This window comes from Vitis vinifera, chromosome 13 (assembly GCF_030704535.1).
Source record: "Vitis vinifera cultivar Pinot Noir 40024 chromosome 13, ASM3070453v1".
In the NCBI taxonomy this organism is placed as follows: Eukaryota; Viridiplantae; Streptophyta; class Magnoliopsida; order Vitales; family Vitaceae; genus Vitis; species Vitis vinifera.
Window position 1 is genome coordinate 17,728,780 of NC_081817.1, and position 27,830 is coordinate 17,756,609.

Consider the following 27,830-nt stretch of genomic DNA (forward strand, 5'->3'; position numbering starts at 1 on the left):
CGATGAGATTCACGATAAATTGTCAAAATATCGAGATATCGATATTTCTCCCACATATATCGTGTCGAGGTCCACTGATAGTCGATATTTTAATCACTCATTCCTAACAACACTGGCCTAAAAACCTGCTTTCAAGCAAGTTTTTTTTTTTTTTTTTGTATTCCCTTATAGATATTTTTATTTTTCTTTACAATTACAATTTTCTACAATTTGGCTATGGATTTTTAAAATTTGTAAGTAACTTTTGAATGATTCCTTGTTGAAAATGTAACTAAATTGGCAATAAATTTTGTAGTACCATGTTAGTTTTCAAGAGAAAAACCTTTAGGCTATGTTTGATTTGAAAAGTTTGAAGGAAAACGTATAAGAAAGGAAAAAGTGAAGAAAATTAAAAATAAATTTAAAATCAATAAATCATTTTTATATACTACTTCAAACTTTTTTCATTTATTTAACTATTTTACGTAAAAAAATAAATAATTTAAAAATATACAAGTCTGTTAATGATTTTAATTATATTTTACTTTCTTTTGTATTTTCTATAATAATGAAAAAAATTCATTTTCCTTGATATGTTTTTTCTTTTCTTGTTACTTTTCAAGAACCAAACATAGCCTTAATTAGGAAATGTACTAAATCTTAATGCCTTAAAAAAAAAATTAAGTAGTGCATTTTTATGCTCACATATAAACTAATAATCATAAAAATATAATGTATACCTACCCCAAGTCTTCAACTAGATTTTGAGTCTTCAATTGGACTTAAACTCTGATCGAATCAAAGATTTAGCAACAAACTACTCAAAAGATTTTTCATTTCTTGCTAAATCATTGACCGTTCAGAATTGATTCCCAAACACTTCATGAAGTTGATAATTATTTTTATGAATTTCTAACTTGATTAATTTGTATTTATAGGGCATCGAAACTATCTTTAATTTTCCCATAAATAAATTCAACCCAATTTTGAATTATCTTATTAATCCTACAATAAATGAGGATTATAATATCAGACAGATACCTAATAATTGAATATTTCACAAAATTATCAATTTGGCAATTATTAGAAAGGTCTTAATTAGTATTAATGGCACAACTGTAATAAGTTATAACACATAGGGGCAAGCTACACATTTTTCCTATTTTGTTCCCTATATGTTTAGCCAAAACATATTTTGGGAAAGTTTTGTAAACCCATTAATCCTATAATAAATTTGAATTATGACATGGATAGATATCTAACAATTGAATATTTTTAAAAATATTAATTTGGCAAAAATACTACATTAAAAATGTTGTCCTTTCTTGCTAATAATTAACCATTTGAAGATAATCCATAAATGCTCCAAGAAGATAAGGGTTTTTTTTTCCTTTTTTGGAAAAATTGATGATTCATTTGTATTCATAGGGCATCAAATGGTGTCTTAAGTTTTATATTAATAAATTTAACCTAATTCTGAAAATTAAATATAATTGGATATTTTTCTAAATTACCTATTTAGTCGTCAAAAGAAATATTTTAATTGGTAATAATTTATAACCAATGTTTTTAGAACTAGACTAGTGATTGAATTGGAAAAGTTATTAATTCATGGTTCACTAGTCAGACGCGATCGAATCAGTGACGTCGTAAATTATAATTTATGTATCATATAAAATTTAAAATAATTATAAGAAATTAAAATTATATAGAATTAAAAAATTCAATAATATTTCATTTTTATATTTGACATATCAAATTGAATGATGAAGATAAATATAAATATATCAACATTTTAAATTTTATTTAAATATAACATATATGATATTTAAATATAAATACATATTTAAAATATAAAAATTTATAATATTTAATTTATTTGCATGTATTTTTTATATATTATTTTGAAAATATTATATTAATTAATTTATATTATTTTTATATTCATCATTATATAGTTATTATAAAAATAAATGTGAAAGGGTATATAATAAAAATTTGAAGAAAAAAAAAACATTAATCATTTTGATTTGCAACTATGATAAAATGAAGAAGTTTCATAACTTAATGCTCAATCTTCAATTTTTACACCTAAATGTCTCAGGCTCAAGCATTCTAGCTTGCAAAAAAAATTTCTTCTCACTAACTAATCCCATATCGGAAATGGATCAAAAATATGTAGGGATTATGAGGTATAAAAGATATGCAAGAATCATTAACTTACAAGACTAAGAACTTATTGGGCTTGATGATAAATGGGTTAGATAGACTCCTCATGGAGTGATCGGATCCCTAGAAACGTCGTCGTTTTGGCCTTAAAAAAAAATTCGAATTTTTCGATTTGTGAATAACTACCCAGTTCGAGCTGTTCACTGGTTCAACCGTTGGTTTGTCCGATTCACAGGCAGTTTGATGTCAAACGATTTTTTGGGATGGGCTGGACAGATTTGGTCACCGATCGTCAATTGAATCGGCCAGTCTGAACCAGTTTTTAAAACATTGTTTATAACATATAGAACTAAATTACACATTAGGGTTTTTTGGATCCATCCTAACATTGTAGGTTAAAAAATGTTGTAGATATGTTTAATACATTGAGAGGCTTACGTATTTCCAAATGAATTCTACAAAGTAGATTTGAGGTCGAACATAGGCCCTAGTCAACCTATTGGGAATGTTAACTTAAAACCATTGGTACATTGATTTGGCTCATCCTCACTTGGTATGCTAAGAATGCATTATGAGTTCTTTTTCTATTAAAAAAGAAAGTTAAAAGTTGGGTTTTGATATAAAATATTTTTTTTTTCTCCAAAAGTATTCTCTACTATGTAATCAATTCTAACTGTTATGCTAGAAAGTATCTCAATTAAGTTCTTGTTGAGTCAATTTGTAAGTCATTGATAATTTTTAATAGGACATATTCATGTAAGGGACTTTCCTATTATTATCAAGGAAATATCCAATGAGATTTTCTCTTAAAATTAGGTATCTTTGATAATTATAAAATTAGTTTCCTATATGAAATATTCCTATGTAATTAAAAAATATATATTATAGGAAGTGAATTTGAGTAATAGAATGAGTCTCCATTTACATACATGTAATTGTGGCTTTAGGATTTGAGAAATCTCACCATGTAATCTCATTCAACTATAGTGTAAATTTTTCTTTCTCTTTGCTTGTAACCATGGGCTTTACGCCAAACCATATAAAGCGTTTTGTTTTTATTTATTTTCCATTTTTTTTAGTTGGAAAGTTTGTATATGATGAAATCTCTTACAAATCCCTTATATTTAAAAAGACAATTGTTCACTTTCATAAGGTATGTCCTTTAAAGACCACTTTGATGAGTTCAATAAAACTATGATGAATTTGTGGAATATTGATATATTAGAATTGATTATGAAGACCAAGCCATAATTTTGATATATTATTTACTGAATTCTTATGAACACTTTGTAGATAAAATGATGAATGGTACAGATACTCTCTCCATAGAGGATGTTATGGCAGCCCTAAACTCGAGGGAGTTGAAGAAAAGGTAGTTTGAGAGTAAAAAAGAAAGCTCAAACCAAGGTTTGGTGGTAAGAGGAGAATAAAAAAGAAAACTAAGGCTAAGAAAGATCAATCCAAATCTAAATCAAAGTCCTAGGGAAATAACAAGTGTTTTAATTACAACAAGGAAAGATACTATGTGAGAAATATCTATAAAATAAATTTAAAAAAAACTTCTAATTTTGGTGATGCAATAATTACATAAGAAAATTTGGATACTGCAAATGTCTTTTTACTTACGGTTAGTAGCTCAGGTGATAAGTAGATATTTGATTCAAGGTGATCCTATCATGTCTTCCAATAAAGATTAGTTTAGTACCTACTAACTAATAGATGATGGGAAGGTTCTCATAGGAAACAATGTAGCCTACAAGCTTATTAGGATAGGTACAATTTGAGTTAAGATGTATAATGGCATTGTAAGGACATTAACTTATGTAAGACATGTTCTAAACTTGAAGAAAAATTTGATTCTACTAGGGAGATAGATGCCCATATAAATATGGAGATAAATTAATAAAAATTTCAAAGGGTGTTCTCATTGTGATAAATTGATAACAAAGTAATGATCTTTATACTTTGCAAGGCAGCATGGTTATAAGTGTAGCTAATGTTTCAACTTCCAAAATCAATTTATGAGACTACCAAATTGTGGTATATGTGACTTAGACATATGAGTTAGAGAGAATTACAATTTTAAGTAAACAACATTTGCTTAGAAGAGAGAAAAAAGGAGAACTAGATTCTTGTGTGTGTTATATGTTCAAAAACATTGTAAGGTTAAATTTAGTGCACCTGATCACAAGATTAAATGTACTTTGGATTATATAGATTCAAATCTTTAAGGACCATCTCTAATTGTATCACATTGTGGTAGAAGATATATGTTAATCTTAATTAATGACTACACTAGAAAAATCTAGTTATATATCTCGAAACATGAGAATGATGTTTTTGAGAAGTTTATGGAATAAAAATCTATGATAAAAGTAGACAACAAAATAGATTAAGTGTTTGAGAACTAACAATGGCATGAAATTATGTGGGAAAGAGTTCAATGAGCATTGCATGAAGGAAGATATTATGATATACTGCATGGTTAAATATACTTTACAATAGAATGGTGTAACAGAATGGATGAATAGAACTCTTCTAAAAAGAGCATAGTGTATGCTTTTGGGTGTAGAGTTGTCTAAGGAATTTTGGGTTGAAGCAATTAATTTAGCTTGTTATCTTATAAATAAATCTCCTTCAATTTCTATTCATTGCAGGATTCTTAAAGAGGTACTATATGGTTCTCTTGGTAATTATACAAATTTAAGAATGTTTTTATTGTCTTGTTTGTACTTATGTAAATGAAGGTAAGTTGTAACCAAGGACAAGGAAACACATATTTTTACAATACATAGATGGATACAAATTTTTAGGTGTTCTTATTCAAAATCCTTTAAATTTCTTATTAGTAAGGATGTGACTTTAAATGAACTAGAAATTGTTGATAGTGAAAATAATAGCACATCTTGGTAATTTTACATGCTATTGAATGAACTTTTAGTTGATATATTAAAAAACCTTGAAATTAGGTTTCTTAATTTAGTTTTTATAAATAAATCTCTTCTACTAAGCCATGGTTCATTCTTTAAAAAAAAATGATATTTTAGACAAAGATAAAAGTGTGGGAAAATTTTCCAATTATGGGCCTACATATTAACGTCAATTGTACATGTGTGCTATCTATTATTAACCTATTAAAAGTGATCGGTTAGGTTAATTAATTTATTAGGCTTTTAAGGCATCTCTTAAGGGGTATGGGCTTTGCAATCTATAGAGACCATGTATATTAAAACAACCACAAACTGATCTAAGTAAGGTTTAAATACTCAATTCATCAAATCCATTAAAGCTACAAGTGCAATAGTAAAACCAAAGGGCATCACCAGAAATTCATGGTACCTATATCTAGTACGAAAAACAATCTTAGGCACATCCTTACCCTTGACTTTAAGCTAACGATAACCAGATCAAAGGTCTATCCTAGAGAAAACACTAGCACCCCGTAACTAATCAAACAAATCATCAATTTTAGGCAATGGGTACTTGTTCTAATGGCCATCTTATTCAACTCCTTGTAATCAATACACATTTTCAATGTCCCATCTTTCTTCTTAATAAAAAGCATCGGGGCCCCTAAGGTGACACACTAGGTCTTATAAAGCCTTTGTCAAGCATCTCTTGGAGTTGTACTTTTAGCACTTTGAGTTCTAAAGGTATCATATGATAAGGTGCGTTTGAAATAAGAGTGATCCCCAAATAACGTCTCAATAGTGAACTTCATCTCTCTTTCTGGTGGAAGCCTAAGCAAATCCTCAAGAAAAACATCATAAAAATCTTATATTATAGGAATATCATCCAACCTTATATTATTGTCATCGCTCACAACATACGCCAAAAAACCTTGGCACTCTTTCTCGAGTAAAGATTGAGCTTTCATAATTGAAATAAATTGCACCAGTATATGAACAAAACTCAAGCTAACTTGGAATTCAAAAGGTCACCTTCTTATGAAAACAATCAACTAGGGCATGATGAGTTGTTGACCAATCCACCCCCATTATAATGTCAAAATATTTTAAATTAAAAAGAATCAAGTATGTGGGTAAATTTTATCCCCAATCATGACAGATTGATCATCCCTAAGAAACTTACTAGCCAACAGTGACTTCATAATTGGTGTGGCAAACATATCAAATTCTAACAAGCCAATAGGTAAACAAGTGATACAGAAATAAAAGAATGAGTAGCTCCTAGATCAATAAGAACTTGAAGTGATTAGGAATGGAACTAAACAACACTTATGACAACATCAAATGAAGCCTAAGAATCTTGGTATGTCATTGTAAATACTCTCCCTTAAGCCATGGGCCAATAGGTAAACAAGTGATACAGAAATAAAAGAATGAGTAGCTCCTAGATCAATAAGAACTTGAAGTGATTAGGAATGGAACTAAACAACACTTATGACAACATCAAATGAAGCCTAAGAATCTTGGTATGTCAATACTCTCCCTTAAGCCATGGGCCTAGGTTTCCCTCCTTTCATTTTCTAAGCCTGAGGATCCTTTTAAAGTAGACAATCTCAAATCAAATGACCTTGTTAGCCATAACAAAAACATGTCCTAGTCTCTCTATAGCATATGGTACCATCATCTCTCTTACCACACTTAGTGCAAGCAAAGAGCTCAATAAGAGACCATTGGGACCCATGAAAAAATATTGGCTCCCTCATAATATAAATTTGAAGCGAACTCAACACTCCACTAAAGAGAATCAATCACACTCTAATATTCTATGAAATTACAATGAGACAAAGCCTAAGCTTGTGACTTACTATCCACGGCATGCAAAACCCCTATAAACAAGTGTTTATAATCTAACAAGGTAATACTATTAACCCATCAAGATTATCCCTATAATTCTTGAGTTATAGATCCTCTTGTTATGCAATTAACTGACATACTCTAACTTCAAAGAACATATATCAGATTCCATTAAAAGAATAACAACAACCATAGTTTTCTTAATCACATGTCCTTAGGATCACCTAAAGGGACACGTCTCGATCCCATGAGATATCATGGTGCCTCTATTGATAATATTTATTACCACCGACTTCCATCAACAATGACTCAATTTGTATGGAATATATGACGATCTTAGGATTTCACCCATAAGTTAAAGCCTACTATTAACTTTAACACAACTCGATATCCTCTCAAGATTGAGATTTCATGTAGTATAGCAGCTTAGTGAAGTTATGACAACTAATAGCCTTATGTCATGACTCATCGTAAGTCCTGTTTAATGTATAACCATACACATTAGTACACTCACCATGGGAATCCTATCCTGACAGCTAAGATAAGTCATTCCTTTTATTAGAAAATAGCACGCTATAGTCTCTAATACACCTAAGTCATGTACTATGTAAGTGATATGAACGTGAATGCTCACGTAATCAATTAATGCATAAGGGATGATAAAAGGGAATTAGAATCATAAATAAATGAATTTATTAACCTAAAATATGTTACATTATGTCATATTTTCCAAGGCTCCACCCAATATGGAGTGCCTTAATCATTCCCTATATAGGGGTAACAATCAAGTTGGAGTTCAATTAATGATGGTTTTGGTTTATGCAAAGATTCACATGTTTGTGGGTTGCTATAGTTGTTTATTTCAAATAAAGACATCTTTTTTAAAACCATTACATGAAGTCTCCATGGACACCAAGACTCCTTAGCTTTTTTATCTTAAGACTAACTTTTTTATCAATGAAACAATAATATACTATTGATGTGAATTAATAGAGTACATCTTTGTAGCATATTGTGAATCTAGTTGAGAATTAAAAAACTTGTCCAACTATGATCTCTCCACTTGAATTTCCCATAATAGTGTCTCCTCATAAGGTTTAGTCACTAATTCAACTTGACCAATGTTTTCAATATTTTTAAAATTATGGTGATGGTGTCAAATGATATTGAATTGAAGAAGACTCCACTAGGTGCTTTGAATCTGGATTTTTTAACATGTTACAACTTTTCTCATCCATAGCCACATATTTCCTTTAGTCCTTTTAATTACCTTATGAATAGCTAAAAAAGAAGTATAAATTTTAGCATCATGGTCTTCATCTTTAGGAAATTCAAATCCCTTCTCTTCATTACTTTGAACATCTTCAACTTCCATACTTTCATTATCACATTCTCTTTTTTCATTCTTTTCCTTATCTTCATTCACCTTATCCCATAAATAGATGGAATTAGAGCACTAGTAGGGCCACAACCATAGTCTAGTGTCATAACATCATTATTTTCTCCATACAACAAATGTGTGAAGTTGCCAATTTGTAAATAATAGGCACTTGTTCAACGAATAACTCAACTTTATATATCCCAAATTTCTTAGTCATTTTCAATTTCCAAATTGCAACTTGTTATTCCTTATTAGACAAGGTTGGAACTTATTTCCTCTTTCATAAGATACCTATAATAAGAACTAGTTGAAAATATTCTACATTATGTTAGTTTTGAGTATGTCATTTTCAATAACTATTCATGTGTTGTCCTAATAGGTCCATCCATAGGTTCAACCACAATTATATCCCTAATATATTCAACATTTATTTGTGTCTTCAACATTTCTCTATTATAAAAACAAAATATTGGAAGTAAAGAATACAAATCTACATAAAAAAAAAAAAACAAAATCAAATCAATATCCCTTTTGACCACAAAATTGCACAATAGAAACAACATCAATGATGTCTATCTTCAATTTAAGCATGCATAATTTAGAGGATACTTACTTTTATAGTAGATCATTATGCAATCACACAATGCAATATAAAAATCATGTGTGATCAACCAATCAAAACTTTATCACTTGATGACTTAATTTTAAACAATTGAAATTTTAAAATGGCAATACCAAACAAATCATAGAATCTTTATCACTATTCTTGGTATTTGAAGACATTTATCTTCTACTTTTCTATGCAAAACAACTTGAATAAGCATTCTCAATTTCCTTAGGTACATGTCCCTCTCAATATATAATTAATGTTCAAAGTATGCAAATACATGATGAATTCAACTCCCTTGAAACTATAACCTATAGGTACCTTCAAATTATTTTGCTTTCGAAATATTAACTATTATAAGGAATATGAGAACAACTTCACACACACACACACACACACACACATATGTATATATATAAGAATGGTTCACATGCTAAGTTTAGTGAAAGGGAGCATCAAAAACAAAAATAGGATGTATCCCACACATTTTACAATGTTTGGCTCCCAAAACCATTTCTTGTTGTGACAACATTCACCATAGCTTTCTTGAGAATCAACATAATGTTAGAATATACCCCACTACCACTTGTTATTTACTACAAAACATTTAAATCAATTTGCTAATGCACATTCCTCATAATAAAAACTTTGACCAAAATGACTTCTCAATGATGTTATTTTCTAGAAGCAATTGCTATTTTATGAAATCACACTCTTCATTATTTTTGTTTTCATAAGTTTTCTTAACAATTTGATGAAAAGAAAGTGTCGGTCCATTATCCTTACTTTTTAATTAAAGACCAATTTTTGCCAAATCACCAAGCTCTTAGATTCATATGAGCTTAAAGATTAAAATAAAATAAAATCACATTGCATGCAAATTCACTTTCTTCAAACACTTTTGAATGTTAGTTCATAAACAAAAACATAACAAGCCATAAAATTTGACTTTTTCGATCATTTGTGTAGTAAAACACATGGAAAAAGGAAATTGAAGACTCTAAAGAACAAAAGAAGACATTAAAGCTTATATCGATTTAGATTTGAATTCTTTGTTAATGCAAGTTTGCAAGATTAGGGTTAGGGTTTCATACAAGAAATAACCGAGAAGAAAGGAAAAGGAAATTAAAAGATTAGAGGAGCAAAATGGGCAATTTCTGCCCCTAAATATGTGGTCAATAAAATCATTGTACACCAAAGAAAAAAAGAAAGACATTAATGCACGATGTAGAGGAGATGGAACAATTTTTCAAAACAACTCATTGAAATTTTTAGTTCAAAAGGGACCAATTTTCCGCCAAATTCCATAAGCCCCTCCATATGCACTTGAAAAAAAATGCATTGATTTAATTTTATTAGAAAAACTAATTATTTTTAGAGGTCTAATGATGGGAAAAAATTACTTATACTTTCTTTTTCAACATAGCACAAAACTAGGCTTCAAAAAGTGCATTTTCCAATGGGAGAATTGTGCTTTACACCCACTTTGGCTTGATAATCAATAAAAACTCCTTCAAATATCCATAATTGATTACAAGGATATAAGGTAGGAATGGGCAAAAATAACCCTTTTGACTTACACCCATCATTTTTGTCTTTATACCACCACTTTTTACATGTCACTTCCATAAAATTCTTTCTTATTTAATCATTATTTATTTATTTTTCATTGTTTTTTTTAAACTCTTTTAAAAATAATTGAAAAATCAATTTTATTTTCTATTTTTAAATTATAAATAAACAAAAATTAATTATATTAATGATTCAAAAACTAATTTGGAAAATACTTTAGAAAAAAGTATCAATTTAAATGAATAAAAATTATCTTTTACATTTTAGAAGTAAATAATTTATTGATTAAAACACTATTTAAAATAATTATACTTACCATTTTTTTCTTTTATACTAAAAAGTATTTTAAAGTTTATTTTTATTTTTTACAATTATAAAATAACAAGTTTTAATTTTTTTTTTAATCTTCTTCCTTTCTTATTTTAATAATTTTTTGAATATAGACTCTTGGTAATAAATTATATGAAATGTTGCAAATTTGTTTATTAAGAAATTTTTTTAATGATTTGAATTAATTGAAAATTTATTGAAATAAGAAAAAGAGAGAGAGAGAGAGAAAGAGGATGGATGGAGAGTTTTTATTTTAAATATTTAATTAAAATGCTTTCGTATTTAGAAATGGATTATATCATTACATAGTACAATAGAGATTGAATTTTTTTTCATATAAAAGAGTTGAATGGTATATTTAATCATTTTAAATGAAAACAAGTAGTTCAAAATTATATAGATTATGTTTGAGTTTGGTTTTAAAATATTTTTCTAGTTTTTATTTTTTTAGTTTTAAAAATAACTTTAATTTTCCATATTATCTCTTTTTGAAAATATGTTTAATTAAAAAATGAAAACTATTTTTAAAAATAAAAATTAAAGACCTTGTTTAATACTATTTTTTCTATGAAAATAATAAAAAGAATTAAATTTCATTAATTGATTATTCTTTTTTATTTTTTCTATTAGTTATTTTAATAATAAAAAAATATAATATGTTCACAAAAAAATCGGATTTAAGTTTTTCGTTTTATTTATTTATTTATCAAACTACTAAAATCATGTTTAATTTGTGTCACTGTACAAGTGTATTCACTAACTGTAAAAGGAAAATGCACTTAGTGTACAAGAGGTGTAAAAGATTATCATTTGTAAAAAATTTCAATCAATTTTGAATCATTCCTTTATTTTCCTTGTTACTCACGATTGCATACCCATGTCATGCATTTTATTTAACTTTCAAATGGAAATTTCGATACTTTCCCCAATAATGATGTTTGAGGAAAAAAATTTAACCCTAATTCATCCACATTTTTTTCAACTAAACCATTAGAAATATGGTAACACACGTATATGGACACATTACTTAGTAGAGATATATTGCATCATTGAACAATGGTATTACACTAATTGTACAAGGTAAATGTACTAAGTGTATAAGGGTGTACAAGATTACCATTTGTGAAAGATTTTAATTGATTACGAATCATTTCTTCATTTTCCTTGTCACCCACGGATTGCATACCCATGTCATGCACTTTATTTAACTCTCACATGAAAATTCAGATATTTTCCCTAATAATAATGTTTGGGGAAATTTTTTTGCCCTAATTCATCCACCATTTTCTTAGTCAAACCATTAGAAATATGGTTAATATACTTACGTGGACACATAACTTAAGAGGGATATATTGCGCCATTATACAATGGTGTTATACTAATTGTACAAAGGAAATGTAGTAAGTGTACAAGGTTAGCATTTGTGAAAGATTTTAATCGATTTTGAATCACTTCTTTATTTTTCTTGTCACCCACAGATTGCATATGAAATTTACACTACTGTACAAGGGTATTTACATTGACTATACAAGACAAATATACTAACTATATAAGACGAATGTATTAACTGTACAAGAGGTGTACATAACTACTTTTTATATGTAAGATTTCAATCAATTTTGAATCATTTTTTTTCTTGTTACCTAAGGATTGGACATTTTCCCCACACACATTCCTTTATCTAAAAATTGTTTCAATTTGAATTTTTAAATTTCATCATCCCAAAATTGTAATTGCATATTTCGTTTAAGTAGTTTTAACAAAATTTTTTAGTACATTTACATCTCATATAAATGAAAATTAACCACAATATTTAGGTATTACATTTTTTGTAAAATAAAATTAATATAAATGGATAAAACATTAGTGTCATTGTTTCAAATGACATAAGACAAAATAAACAACATATAATAACTGTTTAGGAAAAATTATAAATAATTTTTACCAAACTATGTCATTTAAATATTCCCTACCAAAATTAAAACAAATGAAATAAAATTAAATTTAATCATATTTAAAGTGTTTATTACAAGTAAACAGAATGAAATATATATTTTACTATTTTACCCTTTAAAAAAAATTTGTCAGTAGAGATTAAAAAATAATATTTAAATAGAATTAAAAATGATAAAAAATTATCTTTGTAACATTTGTAATTTTTTTTAAATATTTAATTTAAATTATTGAGTTAATTTTTTTTTGTTGTAATTATAGTTTTGAAGATTCTATGATTTTTATATTATTACTTTTAATTTATTTTCTTTGATTTTTTTTATCTTAAATTTCATCTAAACTTGTTTTTTCTCATACTTTCATATTTTCTATTATATCCTTATTTAAGATGATTTTTCATTTAATTTGTGCTCCATTATATTCACTTTTTTATTTTAATGTGTTTTTATATCTCTTTGCATGATAAAAGATTTTGTCATTTTTCATTTACAAAACTTTATACAAAAGATATCATGTATGAGAAAAAAGAAGAAGAGAAAATTATGATATAATTACATGTACATCTCTTAATATGATACATTTGTTTGACTTGATGATATCATGTTTTAAAAATTTAAACTATGTCAAGTTTACATTTATTTCATATTGAAAAGAGTAGTTTAATATTTTTTAAATTATTAAATTTTAATACATTATCCAATTAAAAATTAATTATCACCATTAAATAAAATATGGTCATGTTACAAAATAATATATTAAGACAATGTTTATGTATTGTCTATAAAATAGAGAAAATATTCAAATAATTGTCTATAACCTTAAAGATATTTATATAAAAAATAGCTTATATATATATATTAGAAAAAAATAATAATAATATTTTTTAAGGTGTTTAAAAAATATTTATTATATAAACTTGACTAATATAATTAAGGGATAATGGTCACGTGTCTTGCACATGCAGACCACTCCAAACACCCAAAAGGGAACTTGGCGCGCAGGAGACCAATTTTTTAGGGTTTTAGACAGGGTTTGCCATTTCATTTCCCCGCTCTGAAGTGAGAGCACAACATTACAGATAGACTCTGCTGCATTTTAATGGCACTCGAATGAAACCCTACTTCACCCCCACCGCTCTCTTCCACCCACCAATGGCCTTCTCTGCAGCTTCTTCGCTCCTCCGCCACCAGTTCTCCCTCCCTCTCCACCATCGTCTCTCTTACCTCCGCTTCCTCTCCGTCACTGCTCCTCCGCGGAAACCTCATTTGGTGAGGGCTCGCCGCCGGGACGACGAGGAAGGAAACGGGAGCTTGGTTCTCAAGGAAAAGGATGGCCGAGACGGGAGAATTGTGCCCACCGAACTGCACAAGGAGGCCACCGAGGCCTACATGGCCTACGCCATGTCGGTGCTGCTTGGGCGCGCTCTGCCGGATGTGCGCGACGGGTTGAAGCCGGTGCACCGTCGGATTCTGTGAGTAGTGCTCCTTCCATTTTGTTCCTTTTTTTCCCTTACAGAGAAAATGTTGGAAGTAAAATGGTGACCGTTGGCTAAAGTGCAGCAAAAGAAGAGGGAACCCAATTTTGAATGTTGTAGTTGAGTTTCTAGTGTTTTTTTTCCCATTGAATACCCTGTTTGGTTTTTAGAAAAACTAAAGAAAGCGAAAAATTTTAGTCTTTTCTTTATGTTGGCTCATCGCCTGAAAATCAAAATCTCAACTAAGGAAGAACTGTACTAGGTTTAGTTGAGATGAGTGGAGGCTTCTATGATCTTGGGTCTGAAATGATGAAAATCAGTTGCTTTGAAATTGTATTATATTGCTAGCACGTCTTTTCTGACGTGAAATTTGTAACCTCAAACTTGTGCTATAATAGCAGCCTAAAGCCTTGATTGTAAGCAATCAACCTCATTGGTTTTTTGTTTGTTTGTTTGTTTGTTTGTCTTCCCCCCCTTTTCCCTTTTTTAATGTAAAAGAAGAAATATATTGGTAACAAGGCAAACGTTATGAGGAAGGATGTGCAAGTCTAAGCATGAGGGGGGTTTAGGTCTTCTTGGGGTTTCTTTAAGGAATATGGTTCTCTTTCTCTGTCACTACAAAAGGAATATGATTTCTTATTGGTAAATATCTATGAAATTTTTCTAAGGAGCAAAAATCTCTATCATGCATTTCATCTAGAGTAGGTGTGATTTGCTAAAAGCCTAAAATAGTGCTTGGGAGGTCACTTTAGTAGCAAAGCATTCTCATTATTGCCCTTAGAAATCCATTTCTTTGGGTTATCACCAATCCTCACCTTCTTTTTAATCCATTTTCATAGACATACTGAAATTAGCTTTTATGAGGACCTTCGAGGGAAGCTAGCTTTTGAAGTTTCTTTTTTCCTTGCTTGTTTAAAATTTAAGAAGGGGGAAAAATTATTACTCAAGGTCTATTACTTCTTTGACTTGGTACTTTGACTTCAACACAAATCTTAAAGATAGGAAATATAGGGTATGTTTGGACAATTCTCAAATAACAGTTTTTGAGAATAGTTTTCAAAAACAATTATCTTATGTTTTCTATAACAAAAGTTTGTTTGGGAACCTAGAATATTGACAACTTGTTTTCTATGTTTTCAAATATTTCTTAAAACTAATTGTTGTTTATAATGCTTTAATTTCAATTATGCTTTAATTTCTATGTTTCCCAGAATAAGTTCTCTTGAAACTGTTGTCAAAAATTTACTAAATGTGTTTTCAAGTCTAGGAAATAGTTTTCTGTTTTTAAGAACAAAAAAATGCTTTTAAAAAGAGTTCCCAAATAGGCTAATAGTTTTTTTTTTTTGGATAGGCAAATACAAGGTTTATTCTTTTGTATTTTTCTCCGAGTTCCTCTATCTGAGTTGTAAAATAGCCATTTGGCCAAACTAATTTGAAAAACAAAGATCTAAGGTCAAAGCCATTCCTATGGTTAATTTATCAAAGAAGGTTAGTATAAATAGTATGCTTCAATTCTAGAGGCAAGAGGATGAAGAGCAGAGTGCTTTGGCAGTTTTCTCTTTTAGCCACAGTTTAGGTGATTGGAATGAAATTGCTAATCTTTGAGGACAAGAAAGTGCTTAGGGATGGTACTTGGGAGCCAATCAATGAGTTTATTGGTATTTCTTTGATTCTTTTCTTTGTACATAACTAGTAGCGAAGCCATCATTGTGGGCCTGGGGGGGGGGGCCTTTAAAAACGAAAATATCTTTTTATTTGTTTAATAATTAGAAAAAGATAAAATGCAAAAATACAAGTTTGTCCCCCAAAGAAAATAATTGTGTGAAAAAAATAGAATGAAAACAATTAGATAAGTATGGATAGAAAATAGATTTTATAAAATATTTGTGTTTTGTTTTTATTTTTAATTTTATTTAATGTTTATAAAATTAATTTTTTTAAAGCCTAATATGCATTATAAAATAAATTCAAATTTAATGATTTTTTCTTTTAAGAATTTTGCATTTGATATTTTATTAAATATTTTTTGGTGATGTTGATTTTGAGCTTTTTAAAATGTTTATATTTTTAAGTTTAATCAAATAATTGCTAATTTACAAATGCCTACATAATTATTTAAATTACACATTGTTTAATTGTTGGTAAAATTAATTTTTATTTAAATATTTGCTATTTTATTAAATAGTTTTTAGTGGTAGGTTGTTTTCAGTTTGACATTAAATTTTTTCTAAATGTTTAGGTTTTTAAGTTTAATCAAGCAGTTGCTAATTTACATCTAACTACATAAATTTTAATGATGGTACTACATTTATAGTATCACATTACAAATAAATTTTAAATAAAAGTTTACAATGATCAATTGATCTGGGTAATTTATAAGACTTTATATATATTATTCCTAAATTATAGAATATATTTCTTGGATCTGGAGTGATAATTTTTCATTTGTTCGATCTCAAAATTCTCACTGCAGATTTGCAATGCATGAATTGGGCCTTTCATCACGAAAACCATACAAGAAATGTGCTAGAGTTGTTGGAGAGGTTAGAATCCACTTTCAAAGTCATTTCACATATTGAAGGAAGAAATAAGCATTGTTTCTTATGGACTATTATGGTTTTATTCTTTTCTTTATCTAATTGTTACTGTTGGAATTTTTGATGCTTTTATTGTAGGTTCTGGGGAAATTTCATCCACATGGAGACACTGCGGTCTATGATTCCTTGGTGCGAATGGCACAGGTAATTTTATGATTGCATATAATCGATTAACTGCTGATGGAGAGGGATATTGTAAGCAATGAATAACCGATTTACTCTGTTCACTTGCAATTATTATATCTATATATTCTGATCAACTTTCTCGGGAAGTATGAAATTGGGCTTAAGTCTGATTGCCAATTTGCCAATTTTATATTGTCATCCAGTTATGACATCTTTTAGTGATTTGATTTATTCTCCATGGGAGACTAAAAAAATACTGAATCAATTGAAAAATAATCTGAAGAGGAGTATATGCATTGTATGATGATGTAATACATATCATTTTACAGATATTTCAATTTTTAAAAATTTAATACAGAAAACTGATTGAAAAACTAAAAGTGTGAATGGATATGAGATAGGTATTACTACTATGATTGAAGCCAAAATGCTCAGAAAGCAATGCCTAGCGAGTGGATTGTAGATGGACCACATTGGATTTGGTGGAGCAAAGTGGGAAGAAAACTCCTATTAAAAGAAAAAGTGGAAAGAAAGGATCTTTTCCTTATAGTTTCTTTGAAGGGGAAATTTAATATTTCTGTGCATTTGTTCAGGACTGGAAGATGTTCTTCTGCACTTCCCCCTAGCCAAACCCAAGAGAAAGGGGAAACTTTTACTCTTCACTTTCAAGTAGTATTTGCAGTAACCTAATGTGCCTATGGCTTTAGCTATAACTTGTTCTTTTCACTTGCACTTGTTTCCTATCTACGATTGAGAAACTATTTCTCTTTGTACCAGCTACCATCAACTTCCAAATTGCTTGTAACTGTATATATTTTGCAGATTTTAGAAAAGGTTTTATGAATTGCTAGTTTTTATGAGTTGGCTAATCATATTCTTATTCATTGTGGGATGAGAGATAGTTTTTGTTTTTGTTATTTTCTCTATTTGAGATTTTCGGTTACTTCCTTGGTTGGTTAGGGAGTTGTTGGAGCTTGAGACTTTTTCCTTGGAAAGTTGGAAGAGGCTTTGGAAGCTCATCTCTATTTCCTTGTTTTATCTGTTTGGCAAGAAATAAATAGATTTTTGAGGGCATGGATAGTTTGGAAGTGTTGGGGTATCTGTATTAGAGGTGCCTTTCTCACACTTTGTGAGAATTGAATGGGGATAAAGCTCCTAGCCCTGATGGGTTCTTTTTGGCCTTTTGACAATTTTGTTGGGATTTTGTGAAAGAGGAAGTGTTAGGCTTCTTCATTGAGTTTTATGATTGGGAAAGGTTTGTAAAAGGTCTGAATGTTACTTTTTTAGTGCCAATTCCTAAGAAAGGTGGCATCAAGGATTTGAAAGATTAGAGACCAATTAGTCTGATGGGTGGGTTGTATAAGCTTTTAGCTAAGGTTTTGGCCAATAGGTTGAAGATGGTGGTGGGAAGGGTGGTTTCTAAGTTCTAGAATGCCTTTGTTGAGGGGAGATAGATCCTTGATGTGACTCTTATTGCTAATAAGCCTATAGATTCTATGTTGAGGAGCTATTCTAATGGAGCTATTTGCAAGCTTGATATTAAGAAGGCTTATAATCATGTTTATTGGGACTTCTTGCTAGCCATCTTGATAAGGTGGTTTTTGGTCAAAAAAAGGATTAGATGGATCAAAAGGTATATTTCTACGACAAATTTTTCTGTTCTATCACATGGTACCCCATTTGGTTGCTTCCAAAGTTCTAGAGGGCTAAGGTATGGGGACCCTCTCTCTTTCTCTCCTTATTTATTTGTGGTGGCGATGAAGACACTCAATTGTCTTTTGAAGAGGTCAAGAGAAGGTGGTTTTTGGTCGAGTTTTAGGGTGAAGGGGAGGGAGGGCGAAAGGATAGAGGTTTCCCATTTGTTCTTTGTTGATGATACCCTTATCTTTTGTGAGGCTTCTCAATCTCAAATGGTCTAATAAAGTTGGCTTCTAATGTGGTTCAAAACTATATTAGGTATGAAAATCAACCTTGAGAAAAGGGAATAAGTCCTCATTGGTGGGATTGTCAATGTGGAGGATTTGGTTGCAAAGTTGGGATGTAGGGTAGGAAACCTTCTGTCTACCTATTTGGGTATGCCTTTAGGAGCTCCATTGACAATAGAAATGGTGTGGGATAGGTTGGAGGAAAGGTTTTGATAGAAGCTATTAATGTGGAAAAGACAATATATTTCGAAAGGGGAGAGACTTACTTTGATTGATAGTATCTTGTCCAATTTGCCTATTTACTTTGTCTATCTTAAGTATTCTTAGAAAAGTCAAAATGAGGCTTGAGAAGATTCACAAGGATTTCCTATGGGAATGGGGTGCTTTGGAGAAAAAGCTGCATTTAGTTAAATGGTCATAAAAAAGAGAAAGGGAGGGCTCAACATCAAATGTCTTTCTAGTCTTAATAGGGCTCTTCTAGGGAAGTAGAGTTTGAGATATGCCTTTGAAGGAGAAGCTTTTTGGAAACAAGTTGTTTAGAAAAAATATGGAGAGAAGGAGAAGGGGATTGGAGGTCTTCCATAGTGAGGTGGGTATAAGGTTGGGCTATGAAAAACTATTAGGAAAGGGTGAGACCTTTTCAATAGTAAAACTTCTTTTGAGTTGGGGGGTGGGAGAAGGGTTAAGTTTTAGAAGCAGAGGGAATTGAGAGAGAGAGGGTTGCAGACGAACACTGGACAAAATAGGCGTGATCGATCTAGTGGAGGAAAAGCATTATCATCCGAAGAAACTATCAATGAACACATGGATAAGATCATGGGGGAAAGCTCATGCTTCTTCCGCATCGACTCCATATCCTTTGAGTTGTGGATTGATTGGACAAAGAGTAGGGGTGAGGTGCAGATAGTGGAGAAAGGCAAAGGCTTCCGAAGGTGGATCAAAGCAAGTAGAGGGGTAGTGGTGTGGATTCTGAAGTCTCTGGAAGCTTGCTGCAAATGGAGAGGGAAGAAGTTGTTCAAGGGAGACGTGAATGATCGAGGTAGGAGGTTTAGGATAGAAATGTGTCAAAATGAAGTTGGACGTTACCTTTTGCTTTCTGTCCTTTCAGAGGATGATAGGAGGAGATATTTCATTATCATCCCAGAGGGTTTTGACCTTTTGGGTTGGGACTTCATGAGACGTAAGTTGAAGGAATTAGCTAAAATTGGTGATGACTCTAAGTTTGGAGCAGAGGTCTCTTGTACCTATGGTGGAGGGCATGGACCTTCTCTTGTTAGACTCGACTTAAGCTATGTAGATGCAACCAAGAGCAAGGCAAAAAGGAGTGAGGAAGTTTGGGTTGAAGTTGGGAATGAGGCTTGCACTTCGAAGTTGAAAGATCTCAGCCGATTTTTGGTGGGAAGATGGGATATTGAGGACGAGGCAGCTCCTGACTTAAGGGTGGTGGAGATTTGGGCAAACACCCATTGGAGCTTCTATGGTCAAGTGAGCGTAGCTGCCTTAAGAGATTCTTTGTTTTTGTTTGAATTTACTAATGTGGGTGATGCTCAAAAAGTGTTGGGGGAGGGGAGTTGCTTCCTTAATGGTGTCCGATTATCCCTAGACTGGTGGGCTCCAACTGTGGGGTGTTCTAGGATGGAGTTCCAGAGGGATGTATCCTGGGTGAGAATCCCAGGGTTGCCTTTACAGTTCTGGAGTATGGAGTTCTTTAAAATGGTGGGGGATGCTTGTGGGGGTTTTGTAGATGTGGATGAGGAGACCAAAGAGCCCCGTTACAGGAAGGGGGCTAGAATCCTAGTTAAAAACAATGGAAAGGAGGTGCCTGGAAGATTAGAGGTGATAGCTGGGTTTGCCTCGTTCTCTGTCCCGTTGTGGTGGGAGGACTCGGTGTGGTTCTCAGCCCTTCAGGAGGCGAATGTTCTAAAGCCTCAAAGGGGAGTTGAACCGGTGAGCAAGGCTTCCTTCGAGCAGGAAGAAGGGGGGGTGCGATTCAAGTACTGTGGTGCGCGTGGAAAGGGTGTGCTATGGAGAAGGAACTCCTGCTGCAGGCGTAGGTGACAGAGTCATTGGATGGGGGCTTCGGATTCCTGAGGAAAAAGCTAGGCAAATAGACTGTGAAGGTCTTGTTTCTCTGCAAGAGGATGCTGGTTGGTGAAAGAGACTCCTGACGCGATAAAAAGTGGGGCAGCTGAAGTGGTAAGGAGGGATGGAAAGAAGCTTCTTGGCGGTGGAAGGGGTCCTGAGGCTGGACAGGGTGGGCAAAGCTCCAAGTGGGCCGAGCTGGTGTTTAGGGACTCTTTGGGAGGGCCTATTAGCACTCGGAAGCCTAGTCTCCATCGGGCCAAGTTTTCTTTTAAGAAAGTGGGTTTGGGCTTCTCTAAAAAGGAGGGGCGATGGGCTGTGTCTATTAGGCCCAATAGAATAAAAGGGCTTAAAAAGGGGTTAGCCCATGCTTCTCCTAGGGCTCCCTTCCTCTGAGTCCCGGGAGTTCAAGACAGAGCTCTCGAAGCCAGTTTATGCTGGGGAGATCTAAGAGCAGGAGGCGAGCTCAATGGAACAAGGCCGTAGCGCTTCGCCTTTGAAGAGTTATATTCCAGGTATGTTCCCCATCTCGTTTGCTCTTGGGGGGGTGTCCGGGGAATCTTCTGGCCTTTCTTCTCCTTTTCTTTCGGGGATGGGGGATTCTGTGGGGTACTCGCAGTCAAGGCAGCCTGAGGGGATGTATGAAGACCCTTTGGAGTTTGAGTTGCCGCTTTGTATGGTTCTCAAGGATGGACGCTCCTTCACCCTGCCAGGTAATGATGGGGCCAGCCGCTAAGAGGGAGGGGATGAGGCAGTAACCCTTAGGTCTCGAGGTAATGAGGTTCAAACGCCACATCTTCATACCACTGTAGTAGGAGAAGGGGAAAAGGACAAATCCCCTTGGGTAAATAGGAAATTCCTTGGGTTCTGTTAGTCGGTGGGGGTCTCGATTGAAGGTTTCAAAGATGATATTTTGAGAATCCTTAAGGAGATTGAGAATAGGTGATGTTTTATCAGGAAGCCTAATGAGAGCAAAAGAGGAACGTTGTCGGGTTCAAGGAAGGATAGAGAGTTGAAGAAGCTCGTCAATACTATTAACTATGATGGATTGGCTGGAAGAGTGGCAGAGGAAGGGGAGTTGGGAAGGCAAATTACTGTGGTCCCTTATGAAGCTTAGATTATTGTCCTGGAATGTTAGAGGCATGCATGACCCAGATAAAAGGATGGTCATTAAGTCGATGGTGAGAAAACACAAGCCAGATTTGGTTTGTTTTTAGGAGATAAAAATGAAGGAAATGCCTGATAGGATTGTTAGAAGTTTGGGGATTGGTAGGAATTTGGGTTGGGTGTCTTTAGATGCAAGGGGTTCGGCAGGTGGGGTGTTAGTAATGTGGGATAAGAGAGTTTTGGAAGGGTTGGAGGTCGAAGTGGGTTCTTTTCTATTTCATGCCGCTTTAGAAATTGCGAGGAGGGTTTTGTTTGGGTTTTCTCTAGGTTATATGGCCCGATCAAAGGAAGGGAGAGGAGGGAGTTGTGGGAGGAGCTAGCCGCTGTTAAGGGGCTTTGGAATGATCCTTGGTGTATAGTAGGGGATTTCAACGTAGTGCGGTTCCTAGTTGAAATGAGCAATGGTAAGCAGATGTCAACCACAATGAGAGAGTTTTTAGGCTTTATTGATGAGTTTGAATTAGTTGACCCACCATTGGGAGGTGGAGCTTTCACTTGGAGTGGAGGGGAAGGAGGCTCCCTAAAGGCTCGGTTAGACCGCTTTCTATTTTCAGGAGATTGGGAGGAACATGTGTTGGGGGCAATGCAATTTCTTCTTCTAAGACCTGTTTCTGACCATAGCCCGATTTTGTTAGACTGTGGTGGGATGAGAAAAGGTAAAAACCCGTTTAGGTTTGAAAACATGTGGCTAAGGGTGGAAGGTTTTATGGATAAGTTTAAAGAATGGTGGCAGTCTTACAATTTTAGGGGGAAACCTAGTTTTGTGTTTGCGAAGAAGCTTCAGGCTTTGAAATACGACTTGAAGATGTGGAATAAAGAAACCCTTGGCAATGTGTCAGTTAGGAAGGATGCAACCTTGGAGAAGTTAAACTATTGGGATAGTTAAGAAAGGCTTGGTTCTCTTTCTGAGGAAGATAGGAGTAGTCAGCGGATAACTAGAGATGAATTTAGTCATTGTGCCATCCTTGAAGAAATTTCTTGAAGGCAGAAATCAAGGGCTCTTTGGCTGAAGGAGGGAGATAGCAATACCAAGTTCTTTCACCGTATGGCTAATGCGAGGAGAAGGGGAAATTTTATTAGTAGCCTGACAGTTAGGGGTGTTCGGCTGAATAAAGAGGAGGAGCTTAAAGAAGGGATTGGGTCCTACTTTAAATCCTTGTTTGAGGAACCTCTAGTGAGAAGACCAGATGTGGAGTCAGGTCTTTTTAAAATTCTTGACTCCTTTGATAATGAGATTTTGGAGGAGCAATTTTCGGAGGAGGAGGTTTCCAAAGCTCTCTCAGATTTGGGGGGAGATAAGGCGCCAAGGCCGGATGGTTTTACGCTGGCGTTTTGGAAGTTTTGTTGGCCTATCGTTGGGGGGGAAGTGATGCAGGTGTTTGAGGAGCTCTATTCGCAACTTTCTTAGTGCTTATCCCGAAGAAAGAGGGGGCTAGTGACGTGCAGGATTCTAGACCCATCAGTCTAGTGGGGAGTCTTTTTAAAATTATTGCCAAAGTCCTAGCAAATAGGCTGAAAAGAGTGATGAGAAAATTGGTTTCGAACAGTCAGAATGCGTTTGTGGAAGGGAGGTAGATTTTGGTTGCAGTTTTGATAGCTAATGAGGAGATAGACTCAAGGAAGCGAAGTGCCGGTGCAGGTTTAATGTGCAAATTGGACATTGAAAAGGCTTACGATCACGTAAACTGGAGGTTCCTTCTTTCAATCTTGGAGAAAATGGGTTTTGGACACAAGTGGTGAAACTAGATTTTTTTTTTTCTGCATATCAATTGTGAGAATGGCAGTTTTAGTGAATGACACTCCCACAGAGTTCTTCTCAACGTTTAGAGGCCTAAGGCAGGGAGACCCACTCTCACCTTATTTGTTTGTGTTGATCATGGAAGCTTTTAGCAGTTTAATATCAAGAGCTGAGGATAAAGGTTTCATTAGGGGCTTCAAGGTAATGGGGAGATGTGGAGAAGGGGTTTCGGTTTCTCATCTGTTGTTTGCCGATGACACTCTTCTTTTTTGCGAGGATAATAGGGACCGGTTGGTTTTTTAGAAGTGGGTTGTTATCTATTTTGAAGTGGTATCAGGCCTAAAAATAAACTTGCAGAAAAGTGAAATTATTCCAGTTGGACGAGTGGAGGATGTGGACAGAGCTGCTGTGGTTTTTGGGTGTAAAGTAGGGAATCTCCCTATTACTTATCTAGGTTTACCTCTTGGAGCCCCTCATAATTCGTGTATGGGTTTGGGATGTTGTAGAGGAAAGATTCAAGAGAAAATTGCCTACATGGAAAAAACAATATCTTTCTAAGGGAGGTCGTCTTACCCTCATCAAGAGCACTCTCTCAAATCTCCCTATCTATTTTACGTCACTTTTTGTAATCCCAAGGAAAGTGAGACTTAGATTGGAGAAAATTCAAAGGGAGTTCTTGTGAGGAGATTTGGAGGAGAAAAGGAAGATCCACTTGGTAAGATGAGTGGTTATTTGCAAAGATAAGAGGGATGGAGGGTTGGGGTTAAGGCATTTGAAGGACTTCAATCATGCTTTGCTTGGAAAATGGCTTTGGAGATTTCCTTTAGAGAGGGAGAGTTTTTGGAGGAAAGTCATTGTTGGTAAATTTGGAGAGGAGGAAGGGGGTTGGACCAATAGAGAGGTGAGGGAGTCTTATGGGATGGGCCTTTGGAAAGACATTAGAAAGGGATGGGAGGAGTTCTTTCTTAGAACTAGTATTCGTATTGGAAATGGTAGACGCACTAGATTTTGGTGGGATATTTGGGTAGGAGATTCTAAGCTGAAGGATCTCTTCCCTTTGTTGTTCAAATTGCAACCCATAATTCTACTGTAGTGGCTGATCTTTGGGAGAGACAAGGAGGTGGTGGCGGGGGTTGGGAGGTGCACTTTAGAAGATCCTTTCAAGATTGGGAATTGGAGGAGGTGAATCGTTTTTTGGATCACATTTTTGCAGTAAAGGTTCAAGAAGGGGAGGATTCTTTAGTTTGGAAGATTGAGAGGAAAGGAAAGTTTAGTGTTAAATCTTATTATAGGTTTTTAAAGGATGAGAACAACCCCTTATTTCCAGCAAAGGAGGTTTGGGGTTCGTATGCCCCTTTAAGAACTCGTTTTTTTGCTTGGGAAGCAGTTTGGGGTAAAATTTCTATGGTAGATATGTTAATGAGGAGGGGTTGGTCTATGGTTAATAGATGTAATCTTTGTAAAGAGAATGAGGAATTGACGGACCACATCCTAATTCATTGTGGTAAGACAAGGGAGCTTTGGACTTTGTTGCTTTCTTCTTTTGGGGTGGTGTGGGTGTTCTTGGATTTAGTGAAAAATCTACTTCTTGAATGGAAAATTAAGGGCATAGGGAAGAAAAGGAGTGTAGTTTGGAGAATGGTGCCTATTTGTCTGTTTTGGTGTATTTGGGGAGACCGAAATCGAAGAATGTTCCAAGAGGAAGAGATGTTAGATACGAGCTTGAGGAACCTCTTTCTTCGGTCTCTTCTTGAGTGGTCTCAATAGTTTCTGGACTTGGACTATCTCTCTTTTCTGAATTTGTTGGGTGATTGGATTGTTGGTTAACTTTTTCCTTTAGGTTTTTTTCCTTCTTTTGTTGCCTTGGGTTTGGCTTTCTTTGTATACTGCTTGTGTACGTAGGGAGCGCCCCTTGTTTTGGCGTGTTTTAATTTAATTTTTTTTCTCTTTGTTTATTAAAAAAAAAAAAAATAGTTTTAGAAGCATACATGGTGTAGGGAGGAACCCTGAGCGTTTTCCCACTTTGCATGCCTTGGTTTTGACTAAAGAGGCATGAGTAGTAGATGTATGAGAAGAGCAAGGGAAGGGAGACATTGGAATCGGTGTTTTTCTAGTCACTTGAACAATTGGGAGTTGGAAATTGTGGGGTCTTTTTTCTTCATATTGCAAGAGAAATTTGTGGAGAGAGTAGAGGATAGGATGGTGTGGATGGGTTCAAGGAATGGGTGCTTTTTTGGTCAAATTTCTTTGTTCTATGTTGGAGCCGAGGTGCCTCATCCCTTTCCTAGAAGGCATTATTTGGAATTTGTGGGTTTGGTCTAAAGTGAGTTTTTTTGGCTTGGGAAGCTTGTTGGGGAAGACATTGATTTTAGATCAACTTCAAAAGAGAGGATGGTCTTTGAGAAACAGATGTTACCTTTGTAAAGCAAGGTGGAATCTATTGATCACATTCTTCTTTATTGTCTTAAAGGTAGGGAGTTATAACACTTGTTATATTCTTTATTTGAAGTCGTTAGGGTCCTCTTTTTAGTTAGGGAGACTCTTTTAAGTTTACATGGCTTCTTTGTGGGATGAAAGCGCAAGAAGATCTGGAGAGCTGCCCTGTTGTGTATTTTTGGACTTTGTGGAAGGAAAGAAACCGAAGAGCATTTGAAAATGCGGAGCAATCGATTCAATTGTTGAAGAGCTCTTTTGTTGAGAGTTTGTTGACATGGTTAGGATGTATATAGCAAAAGGATCAACGCCTTTAATTGATTTTATAGATTAGGTGGGATCTAGATGAGATAGAGAGCACTTTTTTTTTGTATTTTCCCTCTTCCTGGTTATGCCTTTTGGTATCATTTGTATGCAACTTGTGTACAAATGGATGATATATATATATATATATTCTCTTTGCTTACAAAAGAAAAAAGAAGAATAAAAAGAAATGGATGATATATATTTTTTTTTTGATAATCGAGGAACCTCACATGGCCAAACCCTTAGGAGTCTCCATGGGGACCCAAACCTCGGGGTGCTGACCGCATTGCAACAAAAAAGAAATGAATGATATATGCACATAGTTTTTAACTTTTTCTATATCCTCAGTTTTTGGTCAGTCCAAACTCTTTAGATTTTGGTGCAATACCTTTTCATTTTTATTTTATTAATTTTGTTCATGGGTGAATGTTAATTTTGTGTTTTGCCATGAATTACTTGGAAATTAAAATAAATTTGATTTATTTCAGGATTTTTCCTTACGGTGCCCGCTTATTCAAGGGCATGGAAATTTTGGTTCAGTTGATGCTGATCCTCCTGCCGCTATGCGATACACGGAGTGCAGACTGGAAGTAGGTTTACATATTTTCTTTTCATATGAATTGTGCCAAACCCATAGCAGTAGTATTAGAGGTTGTGATTCATCAATTCACATGCTAATCTGAAACTAGTTTTGGATGTTAAGATCTAGCTAGTTATCAAATGAAAATCCTAATCATTGAAGTTAAGATCTAGCTACTACCAAAGAATTTGGGGGTGGGGAATAAAAAATAAATAAATAAATGAAACTTGAGGGTCATCAAATTAATATAACTTATATTTAATGACAAGCCAAAGATATCATCGGATAGTAAATAAAACTAATAGCTAATTAGAAGGCAACTATGAAATCTCTTAACCCTCATGTTTATTGTTCTTGAATCTAGCGCACTTATTACACCTAACCCAATCGGGATAGGTTAAGGTTGACAGCTGAGTCAATGTATGACATTGAGGCAAGTCAAGCATTTAAAGGAAACATAATTTCCAAATGCAATTTGAGAATGCACTTTTGCATAAAAATTCCAACACCCTCAGTTATTTTTAAATGCTTGGAATCTAGATTTTTATTTTAAGTTTAATTTTTGCTTTGATTTGGAATTTTGAACAATATTTGATGATATGAAAGTATGAAATATGTTTGCATGTCCAAATTTACGATTATAATGTT

At 33.4% G+C, this 27,830-nt stretch overlaps 1 protein-coding gene across 2 annotated transcripts in view; it reads left to right on the plus strand.

Moving 5' to 3' along the window:
* Positions 1-13,759: 13,759 nt before the first annotated feature.
* The window catches only part of LOC100250492 (DNA gyrase subunit A, chloroplastic/mitochondrial), an 88,099-nt gene continuing 74,028 nt past the window's right edge, over positions 13,760-27,830 (plus strand). The window contains exons 1-4 of one of the 2 annotated variants that reach the window (XM_010660695.3): positions 13,760-14,225; positions 16,702-16,771; positions 16,904-16,969; positions 27,091-27,192. In XM_010660695.3, coding sequence (XP_010658997.1) covers positions 13,864-14,225; positions 16,702-16,771; positions 16,904-16,969; positions 27,091-27,192 — 600 coding nt within the window. In that variant the 5' untranslated portion in view covers positions 13,760-13,863. The remainder of the gene's footprint in view (positions 14,226-16,701; positions 16,772-16,903; positions 16,970-27,090; positions 27,193-27,830) is intronic. The other variant, XM_002271638.5, reaches the window with a different exon arrangement.